The sequence below is a fragment of the Mastigoproctus giganteus genome, chromosome 6, assembly GCF_048544385.1.
Source record: "Mastigoproctus giganteus isolate SK-2022 chromosome 6, ASM4854438v1, whole genome shotgun sequence".
Classification (NCBI taxonomy): domain Eukaryota; kingdom Metazoa; phylum Arthropoda; class Arachnida; order Uropygi; family Thelyphonidae; genus Mastigoproctus; species Mastigoproctus giganteus.
The window spans coordinates 43,775,675-43,797,053 of NC_143580.1; the positions used below are offsets into that span (position 1 = coordinate 43,775,675).

The window sequence follows — 21,379 nt, forward strand, 5'->3', positions numbered from 1 at the left end:
ATTTATTTTTTCCCCTCTAAATACGATCAAAAATATATCTGCATCTTGGTTAGAAATCATTGCCAACAACATGCGATATGTTTGGCAGCATGTTTTGCCCCATTTGGAAAATGATTTCATTGGTTTTGAATCGCAAGTTCAGACAATTGCTGAAGACATTGTTAAGATCGGAAAAGACTTGGGATTCGAAACTTTGGACACTGCCAATATACATGACTGCATTGACTCATGTAAATAACTTAGATGATGCAACTCTCCTTGAAATTGATAAGAAAATTGCATATGAAGAAGAGGAAAACAATTCTGAAGTGGATAACACCGAAGTGGCACCAAAAGAATTTTCAACAGAAGAATTGAAGAAAGTTTTTAGGGGCTTGACATTGCCTGCAAGGCAATTATGAATGGAGATCCAAATGTTGGATGTAGCATCCAGATAGGGCAAATTTTATAAGATGGGATTCAATGCTACAAAGACTTGTATAGCGAGAAAAAGAAGAGATGACTTCACCAAACTTCATTTTTGAAATACTCAAATAAACAAAGCTTTTTTCTGATCTCTCATGATGTTACCTTTTCATTAATAAAATTTTTGCAGTATTTTTTATTTCAAATCCACTGACTAATAATAATATTAATAAATGGCTATCAAGCGCAAATTGTTTATAGATTTATTATAATTTGTTTATAGACTGTTTCTCTGGTACGCATTCATTTAAAACATATTATAATTATACCTCAATCAGCATGGTTTCACATAACACGGAACAGTTTCGGTACCAATTATCAGTGCTATGCGGGGTATTGCTGTATATTCATTCATAATTTCTGTGACTATTGCTTTAAGGATATTCATTAATTGTAATGCATTGACCTTCCCCCTGTATCTGCCCAGTTGATAGAACCATGCAGTATCTTAAACTGATGTAATTTCATTCCATTTCTGAAATTATGTCCATGCCTTTACCTTTACCTTTAACAACTGAAACCTCTTTCTCCACCTTCTAAGGACTGCATGATCACTTCATTCTAATGATTCTTGTACTATAAGCCCTGTGATGTCATCTGGTTTATGGGTAATAATCAGGTATAAAATATTCTTACCTCTATTTTTTCTCTAAAATGCAGATTCAAATAAATAATTTAGTTTATTTTAAAATTTTTTTTTCTCCCATGGTGAGTTCCCCCTTCCACTTGCTCCAATCAATAAAGGGAAACTTGAAATCACCCATAATAAGTTATTTATACTTGCTTGCCCATTTAATCTGTTGAGGTGCTTGTCATATGCTTCACAATCTTCTAGTTGATAGCATACCCCACTCTCATTTTACCTTTGCATCCAACTACTTCATACTGCACAAATTCTTCTAGCTGACATGCATAAGTTCTGAATCTAGGAAAGCTGTAGTCATGCTCTTGCCATGTTTGATTATAAGCATGACCCCCCCCCCCTGCCTTGTCTATCCTTCCTGAAGACATTGTACATACCATAGTGAAAGTTATCCTCTGTTTTCAGGTGACACCACATTTCCATTATCCCTATTATGTTAGTGTTAATTGTTCGAATCCACTAATTTTATTGACGATGCTCCCGACATTACAGTAGACACTATTAAAAGGCTAAATCATCTTGATGCATTCTCTGTTGATCAGCGGCTGCACCTAAGCAACAATACAATACTCTACTGTACAGCATAGCACAGCAATGTCAATAAGAAGTAGAAAGCTTTAAAAAAAATGGAATTTGAAGCAGCTGTCAGTGGAAGCAAGGACAATAGTTGTTTTATGTTGTGTATTCTTTATTTGGTTGATTTGCAGTCATAATTATGCTGATAAATGCTGACAGAAATGTTATCTGTGAAATAAGAATAATTTTCCTTCCTTTAACAATTTACTGTAAAAAATTAAGTGACTCATAAAGGCTTAAAAGAAATATTTTTTTATATGCATATTGTGTATACTCATAAAATTAATGTGGAATAATTTGCTTAATATTAAGGAAATGGATGAGAAAAGGTACTTTACAGTAGTTCTGTATATTGGAAATATTACCAGAGAGATACTTTATAAAAATTTTGCACAATATAGCAGCTAAAAATAAGCAAGGTTTTTTGTTATTCAAACTGAGAAATTATGCACATTGCCTGAAGGATAAATTTGGATTGCTAGTTTTATGGTGAGTTGTATGTTGAAGCTTATGTTTTGTAATCTTATTGAGTTTTTCAAATATAATTATTTCATTTATGTGGTTGTTTTTAATGTCTCACAGAAGTGTGCAGATAAAAACAAAATATGATACAATTATAGGATAAGAATGATTTATTATTATTATTAACCATATGGTGCAAGGAAGCCTGAGGCCTATGCTGCACCAGCCAAAAAAAAAAAAAAAATTCTGAATTACCCTGTGTGAGAGAGAGAGAGAGAGAGAGAGAGAGAGAGAGAGAGAGAGAGAGAGAGAGAGAGAGAGAGAGAGAGTAAAAGATACTATTTAACTGATCCGAGAAACAAATAATCTAATTTATTTTTATCCATTCTTATTTGCAAGGTGGCACCACACTTTAGTTAAAATACCTTGGTATATCTAAGATTAGAGAAACTAATTTACTTGGAGCTTAAAAATGCAGTTGGCCAAATTTACTGAAAAAAAGACTAGCTGTGCACCATCCTCTATATTTTAAACGTATCAGAGATGAAAGTCATCTACACATCCTTATGTAGCTGCCAATTCTCCAGATTTACAACAGAAATTCTTTTTTACTCTATTCTTTTCCATTTCACTGTCATAGCATACTTGGTGACATAGTTTCTCTGTCTCTTTGTAAAAACTTAGTTTTTCTCCATCTTTTTCTTTTCACAAAAAATAAAAATAAAACTGTTAAAATTGGAATTTTTTAAAAATTTTGCAAATATCTGCTTATTAATGAATTGGCCATCAGGTGTGCTGTGGTAGTCTACATCTCTGTTATATGCAGGCATTTCATAGTTTATATAGTACACACCTAATTAACAATTTGTTTAATAAGATTCAAAAGAAATGTGACATAATTTCAGAAGACACACGCAAGGTATTCCATGTATTGTAAAACTGAAAAAAAGTAACACATTTACCTTTCTTAACTGTATGTAGATGTGATTTAACAATTTCAAGTGGCAGGAAACAATGTAATCAGACATTTGCAAAAAAACAAATATGCATAATGACAATGTGCAGTGCATAGAAAGAAATGCAAAGATAGATGTTGCATTTCATGGTGACAGCAATGGCATACATGCCGAATGCTGATTTGCATCTTTTGTCACACTTTCTCTAACTTTTGCTGATCTTGTATGCACTTTGTTTACAAATTTGTTTCCCAATAGTGACATAGCAAAAAAAAAAAAATATATGGTTGTGGAAGAACAAAAACAATAGGCATTATTAGTGAAATTTCACAGATAGAGAAAGAAGAGGTAGTGATGCCTCTGAAAAATGTGCCATTTTGATTGCTGCAACTAGCAGTAATCAAAGTGATTTCATTCTAGATCCCACTGTGGTGATCCTTTGTAATAAAATATGATCAAATCAAAAGCAGTTTGCTCTCAGTGCCTGCATTGAAAGGTAACTCTACTTGCTACAACATTGGATATCTTGAACAACCTTAAAAGCATGTGGGATTCCTTCAGAGAAATTGTCTGGTACTTGTTGTTAATTTACCTGTTATGATATGCATAAAAATTGAAGTAACAAAGGTATTAAAAAGAGGAGATTGAGCACTTGGTGGCTGTCCTTGCATCTTTTATTTTCATTTTATTAATTTGTGTGCTGAAAAGGGAACTGAATGCCTTCCTATGAAAGTAGATGAATACTTTTTGGAAATTTATTACTATCTAGAAAGAAGTGCCAAAAGGAGACATAGATTTAAACAGGTTCAACTGATGCATGCCACTGAAGTGAAAAAAAGATTTTGCAGTATGTGTGTACATACATTGGCTATCTTTGGTCAAATGTATATCTAGATCAGTAGAATAATGGCAACCTTTAATGAGTCTGTTTAAAGAAGAGGTTAGTAATGTGGGGAAAGCAGTATTAGCACCTCTCAGAGTTACCTAATTGAAATGTACAACAAGCAATCACTAGTGAATGGCATTGACTCTTGTTCACGATCCAAAAGTTTCAAAAGGCAGATTGATGAACTTAAGACAAAGAACTTCTGCATTGCAAACTTCTAGTAAAAGCAGATCTAAACAGGCCAAGGGAGCTGATAATTTTAGGCATGTTATCTTCATTTGTGCAAAAAGTCTGTTCATATTTCTTTCTTCTGACTTGAATAAAGTAATTTGCTTGTTTCTTTTAAATGTTATACCATCTGAAAAGTTGAACATTCTCTCAGCCCAGCATACCTCACTTCCTCTACTTCAGCCCAGCATACCTCACTTCCTCTACTTCAGCCTAGCATACCTCACTTCCTCTACTTCAGCCCAGTATGCCTCACTTCAATGTACTGAGGTCATTACTCCTAGATATGTTGAAGAAAGTTACATGCCATGCAAATTTACTTTATTGAGTTTTCAAACCTTCCAATTCCATTTTGTAAATTGGTTACCGTAGCAGACTAAACCAGAAGAATGATTCTGATTTAGTCAGAGGCATTTGTATTATCAAGGTTTTGGAGAGCCTAAAACAATAGAAGATTCTATTCTTTTGTTCATTGAGGAACTACTTTATGGCTGAATTGTGACTACACAGTGCACAAGTTCCCATTGAAGATGTTCTTATAAATCCTGAGGTAACACAAATTTTATCAATTGGTAGTGCATCATCTGCTACCTCCTGGGCTAAGAGACTTGAAACAAATGACACAATCCAATCTATCCTGAAACTGCCTTTACACACACACACACACACACACACACACACACACACACACACACACACACACACACACACACACACACACACACACACACACACACACAGTGCATCATTTTGAAATTCTCTGGACAAGTTTCCAGTTCTTGGTGTCATTAAAGTTAATGAAATATGTGAATCAGTAGATGTTTTGCATCATTTCTGCTGGTTTCAGTGTGATAAGACACTTATGAAAGAAAGAAAACTGATGTACAGTGGTTGTTTGTGGGGGAACTGACAAGTGCACAAGGAAGTTTGAAATATAACAAATAATCAAGTCATGCTTTGGATTTTAACAATTCCCCATAGCAGTGCTGAATGTGAGAGAATATTCAGCCATGTTAGTAAAGCAAAAACTGAGTTCAGATCCCTTCTGGTGAAGCTTTGGAAATGCCCCTGACAGACAAATATAGACAGCAGGACCATTGTCATGAACCAAAATTTGTTACCAATACTCTTGCGTACTGGTAAACAATCTTATAGTTGTATTTTAAAATATAATGCATATTTGTCAATTGAAAGTTAATTTTTAGTTTGGTGTGGATGTTAAAAAATCTCCCACTTTTTACTTTTTTTTTTTTTTTTTTTTTTGCCTATTTTGGCCAAAAAACCTGTTGTCTGCTTACAAATGCTGATCTCCAACTTAACTTTTTGAAAGTCAAAAGTTAGCAGCTATGTTTTTAAAATAGACATGCCCTGATAACAGGAGGATTAAATGTCATTGAAATTGACAAGTCATTTGTAGAGAGTAATTCATGTTTGCAAATTATGATCTATTAACCAGGTATACATGATTTATATTTACGGATAGCTATAATGAATACAGTATTAAAAATTGCCACTTTTCAATTTATTTTTATTTATAATTTGAGAGAAAAGGACCCTCCATTTTCCTTCAGAGACTTGCATTTAATTTCCTCATCTTCTATACATATTTGACTAGAAAGTGGGTGGGGTGAAAAATCCATAATGAATTTTTAAGCTACTAAAGTTGTCAAATAGAAAATTTTATGACTACCTTACGCATTGAAAAGCAGCTATTTAGAGAACTAGTTCAGGACCAAATCAAAATGGATAGATTTGGGACTAAAAATCTAGTGATCAGATTTTAGTGGGATATTTTAATTTTTGGGAATTTGTACTTGTATTTTAATAGGCTCTTGTATCTTTTTAATAAATGTATACAAGTAATGATTATTGAAAAATTTATATATTAAATTTCAGAAAACGGAAGGGTAACGTTTCATGTAGAGCATGAATTCGAAGTAAGTTCCATTTTGTGCTTTGTCCTTTAGATTTATTTATTTTTTAAAGTAAATATTACATATTATGCTTTTTTATTAATATATTATTATTATTTTTTAAATATTTACAGTTGGTACATGCCACATGCTAGATAAGAGAGGTATTTGCTCATTAGAGATAAAGTCACATACAAAATAAGCGCTTTCAGTTTAAATCTGAATCATATGTGTAATGTAACAAATCTATTGACTCAAATTATAATTTGAGTCAATAGATTTGAGTCAATATTAAAAAAAAAAACTAAACACAAACAAACTTTAAAAGACTGAAAATTGATTAACAAACTTGATTATATTTGGGGTAACCATATTGAGGAACATGAAGGGAGAATATAAGAAAATGAGGGATGATGTGCTATCTGTATCAGATAGCACATCATCCCTCATCATCTGTATCAGTTCACTAAATGGTAAATTAAATCTTATGTCTTATGTAATAAAATAATGATTTACAAAATTAAACACTATTACCGTATTTCCTCATGTATAAGACGCACCTTAATTTTGGGGCCCGAAATTAGAAAAAAAATGTATTACATAAAAAAAATTGTCAAACGATTAAATTCAAGGACCTTCTGCTTATAGCTTTCAGGTATCTTTTGGACAAGTCTGGTGCATGTACGCGTGCTTAGTCCATTCTGTTTCATGAACCTGAAGCACCAATTGTGTCCTCCTTTGAGATCAGTAACTTCTTTTTCATCAGCAATTCTTCTTGCCTCATGCTGAACCATCTTTGTGGACACAGGATTTCCAATTGCCCTTTGCTCTTCAATCCATATCTTCAACTCCCTCTCTAAATCAGGCCATTTTGCTGACTTGCCTCTCATTGCCTTCTTCTGCCGTGGCGTTTTCAGTAGGGTTTCTTCTTTCTGTAGCAAGTCTCGGATTGTTTTCTCAGTTGGAGGAGGACCAAACTTACGTTCAGCAGCACGATTTCCATTCACTTTTGCAAACTGGATCACTTTTAACTTGAATTCAGCACTATCGATGATCTATCGGACTTTTGCAAGTAGAGATAGGGACGTGATATCCCATTATATGAGGCTTATGTTAGACCACACTTGGAATACTGTGTTCAAGTATGGAGACCGCACCTAAAGAAAGACATCGAGCTTCTTGAAAGGGTGCAAAGAAGGGTAACTCGCCTGGTGAGATCAGCAAAAGGGCGTCCTTATGAAGAAAGACTTCGAATATGTGGGTTGCAGAGTTTGGAAACTAGACACCTTAGAGGAGATTTGATTGAGGTGTTTAAGGCTCTGAGAGGCATCAGTAAAATGAATGAGGACAAAATTTTCAAGATTATAAATGATGCTAGAACTAGGGAACATAAATTCAAGTTACGGGGGGGAAATGTTTAGATTGGACTGCAGGAAGTTTTATTTTAGCCAGCGAGTTATAAATTACTGGAATAAGTTGCCTTCATGGGTGGTAGAGGCCGACAGTTTGGGGAAATTCAAAGGTCATCTGGATAGTACTTTCGGGTAAGGGAAGCGCATAGGATGATAGGTTTAATTTCATTTTTATTTATTTTTTATTTTATTTTTTTTATTTATTAATTATTATTATTTAGTTATTTATTTATTTATTTTTTGTTTTTATCATTGTTTTGCTCGGATTTTTTTTTGGCTGGTGCAGCATAAGCCATAGGCTTTCTTGCACCATGCGGCCGTTACTAATACTAATACTAATACTATACGAAAATCTTTTCTGAGCCATTTCTGGGCAGAACGTGGCAAAACGTAACCTAATGTACTGGAACAAGTGCGAAACAATGAGTGCAAAGACAACAAGCCCGAAAAGGCGGGAAATGCAAGTAAAAAAATCTACAACTACTGTATAAGACGCACCCAGTTTTCAGACCCCAAATTTTTCGAAAAAGGGTGTGTCTTATACATGGGGAAATACGGTATATCATGTTAAGAAATTGATGCAAACATAAAAGGTAATGCTGAAGAGGTGCCAACTGCCACCTTCAATAAAGCAAAAATTAAAAATCAAACTACCAAACAAAATTAATAAATTAAAATATAGAGTGAATAAGCAGGAGCCTACACTCACCCAGGCAAGCATTGAGGCCCCTCAATGTGGACACCTGTACATTGTGAGGGGACCTCCCTGTGATGCTGCTGGGCATCCAGATTATCATCACTGGGATCCAACACCCACAGCCTAGGTTCCAGGCTATCGTCAGTGGAATTTGGCATGTTTCTGTGCACTGCAACCTGTGGAAATTCGAAAGGGGGATCCTGGTGGTTGAGGGGGCCCAGCTTCAACATACCACTTTGGCCCCTGTTTCAACAAGACGGGTGGTCCTGGATGGCCTGGCTAGGATCAATCGGCTAGTGGGTTTGCCTGCAAGGGTCAACGTTGTCAATGCCATGCCCCTACCCTCATGGTCTGGGTAGCCCTGGCATCCCACTCCGGAATGCATTTATTGCTTGCTGGGTAGTGGGCATCCCTTTGGGCTCCATAGTGAGTGGGGACTAGACACTGAACTAATTAAAAAAAAAAAAAAAAAACACTATGAATCCTGATAAACTCATTTCTTCACAGTCCTTATCTGAAAAATACACAGTGAAACAGAAAATGTTAATGCGGCTAAGACTTCGAACTGAAGTACCATCAGGGAATATCCCAAGATTTCTAATTATTCATTCCAACATAGAGAAACCTATTGGGAAAATGTCACCCTTTTTTATACAGAAGGGTTTAGATGGGTTAGCAGGTTCCTCTAAATCAGTTAAGAGGCTTTATTCTGGAGATATCTTAATTGAAACTGAAATTAACAGGCACTCTGGCAGCTACTCCAAGCTACATCCATTGGAGGAATGCCAGTAACCATGAAACCTCACAGAACACTTCATCTAGAGGTGTCATTTCAGAGTGGGACCTTCTCGAAGTTACTGAGGAAGAAATCTGCTCTGAATTAAAACCACAGAGAGTGATTGCGGTTAAAAGAATATCTGGACATAGAGATGGGAAACTTGTTCCCACTAGAAACACCTTGACACTCAGCCTACTCACAAGTGTACCAGTGGTGGAAAGGAGAAAAAGAAATTCAATGGCTTAAAGTAGAGCTGAACATATCATATCAGGAGGCAAGAAAAGCAGTGAAACCTATAAATATGAACAAACCTACATATGTGCAAAAAGTAACAGGGGATGTTCTGTCAGAACACAAACTGAAATGACCATCCCCCCCAAAAGAGTCATTCACTCCTTTTGCACTCCCCTCTTAAGCTCACAAAAACCTGCATATATAAAGATCAGTTAACTGCCACTCCCATATCAATACCTCCAAATGATCTGTCAGTAACAAAAGCAAGTTCCGGAAAAAAGAATAAAAAGCCTGAAGTATCTCCTAAATCGCAAGAAAATATGGATGTTGAAGAGAAGGAGGTACAAGATGATCCAGTCTTGGAACTCTTTGCAGAGGAAGAAATGGACACACAACAGCATCTGTACTTCCCCAAAACAGATAAATCCAAGACTGATAAAAGTAAGCCCTCAGCACCTGGGCAGCTGCCTGATGGACCCACAAAGCCAAAATAATGGCTAAATTCCTACAGTGGAATTGCCACGGATTCTGGCGAAATACTGACACGGGAAGTATCAGTATTTTGACACTCCCTGTGTCAGTATCAAGGCCCTCCTGCAAAAGCATGAGCCAGTTTGCGTCTGCTTGTAGGAAACATAATTGAAGGCAAATGAAAGCCCATCATTTAATAATATTACAATCATATGTAAGGATAGAATTGGGGATGGACTTGCCCACGGAGGAGTTGCAATCCTTGTGGGCAACCGGACTCCATTCCAACATGTGCCACTTTCCACTAACTTAGAAGTAGTAGCAGTTCGCCTTACGGTTGGGTTTTTATTAACAGTCTGTTCAATTTATTTGCCACCTGGGGTTGACATTTCCCAGAGAGATCTTGATGATCTCATTGTGCATCTGCTTTCCCCTATCCTAATTCTTTGAGACTTCAATGGACATAACACCCTGTAGGGGTAGTGCTAACATTAGTGGAAGAGGAAGAGTCGTAGAGCATATGCTCATGGACAATGACCTCTCTCTTCTGAATGTGGGAACTAACACCTTCTTCCACATGCCTACCTGTATGTTTTCTGCCATTGATCTTTCTATCTGATCCCCTTCTCTCCTCCCTTCATTTACCTGAGAGGTAGAAGATCACTTCCCCATGATAACCTGCTTACATAGTGGGAGACCTTGTTTTCCTTTTAGGTTACCAAGATGGAAAATTGATCAGGCTGACTGGAATGCCTTTCAACATCTGGCAAATTTTGACATCAGCAGTCAGTCAGGAGCCCATCAGTGATGCAATTACATACATCACAGAAAGTATCGTCCATGCTGCTGCACTTCTACCCAGTTTCCACCATTTCCCAAACCGTGGTGGAATTCAGAATGCACAGTGCAAAAAAAGGTGCAAAACAAAACCTGGAGGGATATTCCTACGCTATACCACCACAGCTAATCTTATAGCTTTTAAATGCACACGCACTAATGCATGTTTTACCCAATGTCAGAGTCAAAATCTGTACACTTGTGAGACAGCTAATCACCCATTTAGTATTTGTATTCAAGGTCTATTCAGAAATTTCGACATCACGGTAAACAATATTGTCCCATTACCTAGGCAATCCCTTCCACCCTGGCATGCTTGTATTCCCACCTGCGGCACCTCCGTAGCCAGGTGGGCAGGAGCAGCAGTGCGTAGCACACACTTCTTGATTAGACCGGGATTCGAGTCCATGACCACCAAATACAGAGGATGCGGAAAGGTCAGGGAATGACCACCGCATATCCCCAGAGCAATATGCTAAAAAAAAAAAAAAAATCAAACCAATTCCCACCTGCAACTTCTCTCTTACCAACTGGGGGAAGGATGGTACTCCATCTGCTGTCTACCTGCAGCTCTTCTCAACACAGCAATCTGAGCATTAACTTCTTGCCAGTCTTTACAGGTGGTTTTAAGTCAGTGGTATCTGTTGGATCTGCAGCTATCTTCCCAGATGCTACTACATCTGAGCAGATCCCTGCCGAATGCAGCATTCTCATTGCCCGAGCTGCATGCGCTTGAACTAGCCTTGGATCACATACAAACACACAACTGGCAAAAATGCATTATATATACTGATTCTCTCAGTTCACTGCAGGCTTTGTCATCAATGAGGTGCATTCTTCATCCAGTCCTGTCCCGGGTACAGCAGAGGATACATTTCCTTTCTGAATTGGAATTTGATATTCACTTCTGCTGGATCTCCAGACACATTGGGATCATGGGAAATGATTTGGCAGGCTCTGCAGCTAAATCAGTGACCTGTTCTAACTCTTGTCTGTTAGTCCACTATACAAACTACAGGCAAGTAATACAAAAGAAACTGGTTTCCCAATGGCAACACTCTTGGCATGGCCAGGCTGAAAATAAGTTATACAAAATTAAGTCTGTAATCGAACATTGGCCATCTAGTCTGCACAGGGACCGTAAAGAGGAAGTTGTTCTAGCTTGGCTCCACATAGGACACAGTCATCTGATGCATGCTTTTCTGCTGAGGGCTGGTGACTGTCTTATGTGTGAGTATTGTGACACCATTTTAACATTAAAACATGTAATTATTGACTGTCCTAAATTTTTAAATGCACAGCGTTTATGTTTTAGCACTTTTAACCATCTGATGAGCCTTATACACTTAGTCAGATTTTAACCGACAAAGACAATATGTCTGCAATTTTTAACTTTTTAAAAACTACAAATCTTTATACATGTATATAAATGTTTTTTAATAAGCATCATGCCTATTTCTTTTATCAGATTTTATTTTTATTTAAATTTACTTGCCTTTTAACCATTTTTTCATATTGATATATTGTTTATTTAACTTGTCTTATTTAAATATTGGACTTGGTGCATCATGGCCTTAGTCGCCCATGCACCATAAAAACTGAAACCAAACAAGGCATTGAGGCATGGTCTCCTGCTTAAAGAATGGTGCAGCTGGTACTAGAAACAACCAAGAATCAAATCCTGTTGTGCCAAACCCAATGGGTGAAAACAGACATCCACTTAAGAAGAAAAACGCTGACCGGGCTAGCGGGGTGGGTAAAGTGCCTGCCTGACAACCCAAAGGTCGTGGGTTCGATTCCCGCCTCGGGCTTGGATCAAAGTACTGCAAAAACCTTACGAGGTGCATTATGGCCGTAGAAGTCATCAACTACCAAAAAAAAAAAAACTTACATTTTAGTTAATGCCATTATCTGCAACTATAATAAGAAGGAAAACAAAAGGTGTTCAGAGTCACTCTTTTTTTTTTTCCCTCATTCCATGCTAATGCAGTGGGAGATGGAGATAAATGGGTGACCTTGAGCCACCTATTGTAGCGAATTTTCCATAATATTCTACAAATAGCAAAAACACCTTCCGCATAATTTGCACCATATATTTTAGGATATCCCTTCAATAATTCTGTAATCGGCATGGCAGAGAATGGAACATCTGTTACCTTTCTGGTTTTGTTTTTAGTTCTTTAGACTTTGCCTTGTATGAGAAGTGTACAATTAAAACCCTTTTAACATTTTTAAAGGCTTTTCTGGTTTTATCTTTTACTCTGTATTTGTCCTTATAAAATTTTTATATAAGTGAAAACCTATTAAAAAGTATCAAAAATGTTCAGTTAAGTTTTCTCTTATTATATTGGATTTTTTGTTTTAAGATGTCTTATTTCATAACATTAGTTTTCTTTCACAGTATTGTTTTTAAAAAAATCATATATTAAGGAAATTAGAGCATGAAAAAGGGAAGAAATATTCTGCCATTGTGTACAATGTAAGTGCATGTGTACAGAGAAGGCTAATTGTTGGGTTGTATTGGGTTAAAGGTTTTAGATGACTGCTGTATTCACAACTGTAAGCTTTTATACAAGATGAAAACTTGAAACAAAACAAGCTAAAAAGTAAATAAATAACATTTTTATTTTAGTCAAATATCATAAACAGTGATGTCCGATCTTCCTCTTGAAGAACTTTAGTATTAGAAATGGCAACCGATACAATAAAATATGTATGTATAGCATCAGCCCAAAAAAAAAAAAAAAAAAAAACTCATATCACTTGTCCATCCCTTTCAGTAGCTTGTCTAATTCTTCCTTGAATTTATTCAAACCACCTGCTTCTACAACATCATATGGAAGTTTATTCTAACAATCAACTCCTCACTGGCTGAAAGCCAATTTCAGCACATCTATCCTGCAGCCATCCTTCCTCAGTTTGAATTTATGTCCCCTTGTGTGTATTCTGAGCAAGAGGAAAGATGCCATCAGCATTGAGCTTACTCAATCCATGACCAATTTTGGTCATGTGTATTTTGCAGTCTACTTCCTATCCCATAGATAGGATGATTACAGAACTAGTGAATGGACTTTGTCTGAAGGGTGCTTAAAAAAAATTCTAATTATGATTGGCCATACCATTAAAGAGTAAAGTAAGTTTTTTTTTGTGTTTTTTAATGATATCAAGCACTGGACTTAGCTGCACAGTTTAAAGTCGCTGATTTTAAATAGAATTTAATGCTGCTGGCTTATCTTTCAGAATGACCCCCGAAGGATGCTCAGGGTTACAGCAATCCTGGGATTTTTTTCCCCTTTCCCTTTCCCAGTAAACTGTTTTTGTAGGGGCAGGGTGAAAATCACCTGTGTATGGTCACTGATTGGTTTAAAGAACATTTTAACTAGGAATCTTTAGCAGGTATTTTAGTAATTGCATATTTTTTGTAATAAGTCTATAATACATTGTGATTGCTGTCAGATGCTTAATTTCAGGAGCTCTTCTTTTTTGTTTCAAACATTGTTAGAAGCACAGTTATCTGTTTAATATTAGATTTCATATTTTTATGCTTGATATAGGCACAAAGTTTCTTGACTTGAATGTGCATTTTTAATAAAACACAGGTTTCTCTTACATTAATGGGAGATGGATCACACATTTCTTGGAGGTTATTAGATATAGACATTCTGGTAGAAGACAAAGAGACTGGAGGTATGTAACTGCATAATAATAATAATAGTTTGTACAGTTTCAGAATACATATAATGGAATTTGTACAGTAGTTTTATGTTTTATTTTGTTATATAAGGTTAAATTTCAAAACAAAATACATCCCTTTGATTTATTACTGAAAATCATTTTATTACATATCTTACATTTAAACACTTTTGGTTTTTGACTATTAGGTAATTTATATTTATTAAATGCTTGTCATGGAGAGCTGAAAAGTTACTGTACTCCTTAACCATGAAGCTACTATCTGTGTGATTACCACTGTGTGTTCCAAACATTGGTTGAATGTTCACCAGGTCCTTTGCAACACCTTGGGGTAAAACATGAAAGCTTCTTCCACAGCAACTTGTAAATTATCATTGGTGTTATACTAGTGTGCAGAAATTCATTCTCTTAATGAATTCCCACAAGGTGTATTAGGTGTGATGAAGTCAGAACTGTGTGATAGCAAACTTAGTGGTGACAGAAATACCAGTGAACTAATGACCATTAGTTAACCATCTTGCCAGTCCATTGGCCTGACAAGATGTGATTCATGTAATTATGCACAGTTAATGTGAAATGTGCTATCATGCTACACATCAGCATAGAGACTACAGAGTAGTCTCTATGCTGATCATTTGGGGTATTATAACATCTTCCCATATGTTTCAGTGTATCAGTGTTTCTGTTGCCCAGATCTCATCTATTCCGAAGGGCAGTTGAGTTGTGATCAGCAGAGTGGTGGATTGTGTTCTGTTACAAGAATATTATGTGGATTTCATTTCTGTAGTGTGTTTCATTTCAGGGACAGAGGGCTTCAATGTACGGTACGTTAATCAGAGAAAATGACCATTCTGTAGTACATAGGTAAATTGGTTTTTGACAAAGTACACCATGTGATGACAGTGTATAGCTTTATTGGTTAGCTTGTTGATGAGTTAATAAGGCTTACATTTTGTGTTGAGAAGACATGTTCACAAGAATATTTTGAGATCTTCCTACAGAAAAGGTATGTAAGATTATATGGTGATATTCTGTATAAAAAATATTCTCCCTCCCCCCTCTCTATCTCTTAAAACAAGCATGTACATAATAAACAACATAATTTTTGTTTTAAAATACAGCTCATATACATAGTTTCATAACAATAAAAATTGCTGTCACGAAACGACGTATTTTGGCAGCAAAAACAAAACTCACATACTTTCTTGCTCTTGCACATACTTTTTGTACGTGCAAGAATTTGAAAAGATTTGTCATACTTCAATGTGAATTTATTAAGAATAGTAAATTTTTTTTTAAATCTGTGCATTCAAAAATACTTTTTCTGAAGCACATTCACAGTGCGCTCTCTCTCTCTCTCTCTCTCTCTCTCTCTCTCTCTCTCTCTCTCTCTCTCTCTCTCTCTCTCTCTCTCTCTCTCTCTCTCATATTGAGCATGTACATGTAGTGATTTAAAAGATGTACAATATCTACACTGGGACAGTCGTACATTTTGTATTGTTAGCAAGCATTGTATTGTGGCTTCAGTAGTTTTGATGAAATGGATTATATGTACATGTGTCCATAATGTTAGAAGTATGTGAATTTCTTGTGATTCCATACACAGTTCATGGGGAAGCAGGATAGAAATGTAAAACTTATAAAGTTGATGTATACACTAAGTCAGTAACAATATTGCATACTGAACAGTAGGAAATTTTTGTTATAGCCCAATTCAATTTCATTATAATGATATTTGACTATAGATGTTTCAGTACTCTTTTTCAGTTAGAGAAGCTATTCACAAGTTGCAGGGTTCTCCACTTCAAATTTCACTGTAAATGTATTTAAAATTATGCATATTGAAATGCATATAAAACCCTATATTGTTAATCAGGGAATGGTAGCAACTTAAAAAAAAAAATAATAATAAATTTTGAGTAATTTGATATCAAATTAACTCTCATATGTACTGTATATCCTCTTTATCAAAATATCTACAGTATACATCTTATATTGGCCATGTACAGATTTTACTTTGGCTTTGAAAGGAAAAAAATATAAAACAGCCATCCATATAGATGGCTCTTTTTTGTTTTTCTTAATGCTATACACACAGTATGCAGTAACACACCTGCTGAGGGTAACCATTGCAATGAACAGCTATCCTTACTAAGAAATGGATCAGAGAAATCATCTTACATGGGTGAAACAGTAGGGAGGCATTTACTTTAAATAAATATAGCAAATACAGTATCATATCATTAATGTTTGCTGGGAGAATAAACTTGAATGCCTTCAAGTTCTCTGGTAAAGTTATAATCTTAATTAAGGCTGACACAGAATTGAGAATTCGAGAAATGTGGGGGAAGTTGACTGGGCTTAAATGTGGTGATGTGTTTGATCCAGAAGTCAATCTAGATCAGTGTTTCTCAACCTTTTTTTAGTTATCGCCCCCCAAAAGAGCTTTTTTCGACAGTTTTTTTCTTTTTCCTAATTGCCCCCCTTGAAATTTTAAAGAAGAAAATACTTTATACTTACTCTTTTTATTCAATGGGATCCATGAGCCTGATGCTTCTTAGCTAAAAGTTCAATGTTCGGTATGATGTTAGTAAGTTTAATTCTAATGTCTGCTCTTGAACATATATGAATTCTGTTTCTTTTCTTTGTTAATATTTTATTTACTGATGATATTTTAAGGAGTCCTTATGTGCTGTGATGTAATGACTAGATCGTAGATATAGCTTAGCTTAATTTTAAGAAAATTAAGCTAAGCTATATCTACGATCTAGCTATTTTATTTACTGTACTAAAACCACTTTCAACCATATAAGATGGAAAACAAAGAAGTACTTTGGCTATTTCAGACAACATTGTTGGATAAAGAAGTTTAGTTGTTTTTGATCCTCACAACTCGACCATTCCACCTTTTTTGAATTTATGTTTGCATTTTTTGTTACATTTTAATTCAGTGAGTTCTTGAATTTCTTCACTAGCAGATCCAAAATCACATCTAATTGGATGTAACATTCATGGTTTCACTTCAAAAGAAAATAAATCTGAAAATCTGTTTTTCATTTCACCCTTTAAAGAACACAAATGATCTGAATAATTCTTAAGATCATTCTCAGTGAGAGATTCATTGATTTCAGCTAACTCTTGCATACCATGAAATTGTTTTCTCATTAAATTGCTTTCAAATATTTCCAGTTTTTCAGTGAAAGCTTTTAATACTCGTTTGCAGTCTATCACTGTAATTAATTTCCCTTGAAGTTGAAGTGATATTTCATTAAGTTTTCAAAAGATCCAAACCATATAGTATATGTTGTTTTTGTGTTTTCTGATCTCTTTTGTCTAAATCTGTGTCTCCTTCGCTTTCTAATTATCATATCAAAAAGGTTTATAAATTTGTTAGATAGTTTCCTTTAGAAAGCCATCTGACTTCTGTATGTAAAAGAAGCCTCGCATACTATTCTTCATTATCAACACAGAATTTTCTGAAAAGGCAATCATATTTGCTATGTGACTTTATTTTATTGATGGTTTTAATAACTATATTGAGAGATTGATAAAGAACTGGACTAATTTTTTGCAACCAGATTGATGTCAGTGCACAGTGCAGTGTATTGCAAGAACTTCGGGACATACTTCCTTTAGGTAGGCTATAAAACCTTTGTCTTGCAACCATGGAGGTAGCACCATCAGTGGAACAGGATACCAAATTTTCCAATGGTACTTGTTTTTCATCAAACCATGTTTTTACAGCAGCAAAAATGGATGCTCCAGTACAGTCAGTTTCTATAGATTTTACAAACATCTCTTCTTGCAATTTACAGTCATTAAAATAACAAACTTATGTCATTAGAAGGGCCTTATTGTCAGTAACTGTGGATTCATAAATCTGAATAAAAATTCTCTTGTTTTTAATTTGTCAGTTAGCCGCTGTTGTTCAGCGTTAACTGACATCTCATCAATTAGTCTTTGAATTGAATCGTTGCTCAATGGCAATGCTTTTAAAATACTGGAAGGATTTTAATGCATCACTGTTGAAATTACAGTCTCTAATGCAGATTGTATAATAGTCTCAGCAACTGTATGAGCACTTAGTTTTTGCAATGATTTCTGCAATTTTATAAGACATGATCATTCCATCATCATTTCTTTGCGTGTTCTTCTTAAACAAGGAAGCATTAGCAAAGGCACATGATGCAAGAAAGCAAGCTTATATAGCATCAGCCAAAAAAAATACAACCCTTATTTCACCCATCCACTTACTCCAAATGTTTGTCAAATTCTACCTTGAATCTATTTAAGCTATCAACATCTACAACGACAGATGGAAGTTTGTTCCAGCAATCAACCACCCTCTGGCTAGAGGCAAACTTCCGCACATCTACCCTACAACCGTCTTTCTTCAATTTGAATTTATGCCCTCTCAGGCGATTATAGCATCAGCCGAAAAAAAAAAAAAAGTAACAGTGTTATGTTGCTCAAAATTCTGTTTTAAATTTTTAAAATATTTGATATGTTTACCAACTTAATCAGGATGTTTCCTTTTTAAGTGATCTAAAAGTCTTGATGGTTTCATAGCCTCATTTGAAAAAAAAAAACTATTGCACATAAGACACAGGCTGTCTTGAGTTGAATGGTCATTCAATAAAATGATAAGCTAGATATTCATCCAGATACTGTCAACACTTTTTCTTTCCAGCCCTTGACATGATTGATGATGGGTTGAATAACTACAAAGAATTAAATAATAAAATATAAACTATTTTTATTTTTAACTTGCATAGCCTATGTCATTCACAAAAGCACTGTGAATCAAAAATAAACAATTTCCACAAGGAAACAATAAATCAATACTAATTGTTGCTTAGAAAGTAGAAACAATGGACTGAAACATTTCCTCATCCCATCCATGCCTCATATATTGACCAATGAAACAAAAGAATAAGTAAATAAACCACACCCACCATGCCGCCACCAAGGTAGCAGCTGTAGGAAAGGTGCAAATGGCAAATAATTGCAGAGACATTACCTCTGAAAGCATTTAGGCAATTAATGCGTATGAAAAGCAAAGGTGGTTGAATTAAATCACACCCATTATCTTCCTTTTATCAAAATTTCTCACTCACTCCTAATATAATATACTGTACCTGTATGTCTCAGGGGAAAAGAAAACCTAATGAGAGAAATTAAATATTAAGGAATAAGATGTTGCTGGTAGGGTTAAACTTGAGGGCCACAAAACCATCCTAATACTCATGGTTTCTTGCCCCCCTCCCCAAAAAAAACAATTTTTGCCCCCTTGGGAGCAATATCACCCCCGTTGAGAGAATTCTTGATCTAGATTACTGAAAATGTAATTGTTTATCCTGTGTTACTACCTTGTACTTCTGAAATGCAAAATTGCTGATATAAAGTGTTTGATTTTTTAGCATTGTTTCTGGAGTTTATGAACTCCAAACAATATTGCTGTTCCTGTTCTAATAGCTTCTCTATTGGCCCTTTGCATTATCTTATATAACTAGATCTGATTCCACAAGAATTTGGATAGGTTGTCCTTTCCAATTATTTGTGATATTGCGAGTTATGAACAGTGAATTCACTTGGTGAGTAGTGTCAGGTCCAGTATGCAAGAACCATGCATCTTCCATGGAGGGAATTTTCAGCAAGTTCAGAAATTATAACAAAGTTTGTGCACATAAGAGCCTTCACATATCTAAAATTAACAGTGAGAATTTCTATGGAACAAATTTTTAACATCACAAAATTTGTTTTTAATTCAAATTGATTTGTATTCAACATAAAAAAATAATTATAATTAACTTAATTCTCTTTTTCATACCAGTATATTCTTTTCCTCTGAATTTTAATAAATATCACAATTAAACATGTTTTTAAAGGTTTCATTTTATTAATAAAAATTATATCCAGAAAAAAAACATTTAAGTATTTCAGTTTAAAAAAATTTAAGTATTCAATTTTATATCCTTTGCTGTAGTGAAGTTCCTTCATTGCATCTACCAGTTTATCAGAATTGGGTACAAAAGTACAAATGTTTAAAAGAGCATTGGTCACTTGTGTCATATACAGTCGATTCCGGTTGATTGGGACACATCGGGACTGGTGCATTTTGGCCCGATTAAGCGGCTGCCCCAATTATCCGAAGTTTCACGTAAATAGTTAAAAAATACAATGTACCCCCCCTTTACAATTAGTTCACTCTACAATCAAATCTCATTACGATGGACTTGCCATAGTAAAGTACCGTTCACTATACGATGCGTAGTAGGCGCCTGTCATTGTGATCACGTTTGTGAATTGAATTTTAATTCTATTAAACAGCGATTCTAATGAGCGAAAATAGGAGAAATATTATCCACAGGCTGTAAAAGTAAAGATAAATTAAAAAGCACAAATTTACCCTTTATTACCTTACCAATTAAAAAAATAAATGATACATGAAATTCGGAAGAATATACATGATAATCGGAATAATTAATACGTACGGTAATATGTACATACTATCTAAACTAGTTGACATTTCTGTTCACTGACATTTGTGGGTGGGGGTTAAAATTTAAAACAGTAAAAAGATAAGCAATCAATAACAAAGAACACGGCACACACACATTGCAAGTAACACAATACGCGCAAGTGGGAACGGAGTAACGAGTTACAAAGCTTTAAAAATAGGAATGAAGAGAAGATTCTGAAAATTATTTTTTTTTATATGATTGGAGATTCCATGGAAGTGTAAACACATTTTACCATAATAACCCACAGAATTCCAGCTGTCAGTATTATCGCAAATTCAATAAGATCGAGTTTACTATCCGTTTATGATAGATTGCACTAACAGAAAAGCCCAATAAACAGATCACTGCTAATTGTTTTTATGGTTGTGACCTCCAGAAATCCGACCGAACTACGTGGTACGGTCGGAGACAATCGTAGGGTAATCTCCAGTGCTGTGGTCTCCTGCCCTGATTAAACGGCATTTTGTCGCAATTAAGGGAAGTAAACCTTGGCTATTTTCTCGATTGGGTTCTGGTTTTTAAGATTTTTCCCAAATAAACGGCTGCCCCGATTAACCGGTGGCCCAAATAACCGGAATCCACTATTTATTTTAAATTATTTTAA

General features: G+C 35.2%; 1 protein-coding gene across 1 annotated transcript in view; it reads left to right on the forward strand.

Moving 5' to 3' along the window:
• MED14 (mediator complex subunit 14) overlaps nucleotides 1-21,379 on the forward strand; it is a 306,818-nt gene that overhangs the window by 73,431 nt on the left and 212,008 nt on the right. Inside the window, exons 7-8 of the mRNA XM_090375928.1 lie at nucleotides 6,113-6,153; nucleotides 14,158-14,245. Coding sequence (XP_090232054.1) covers nucleotides 6,113-6,153; nucleotides 14,158-14,245 — 129 coding nt within the window. The remainder of the gene's footprint in view (nucleotides 1-6,112; nucleotides 6,154-14,157; nucleotides 14,246-21,379) is intronic.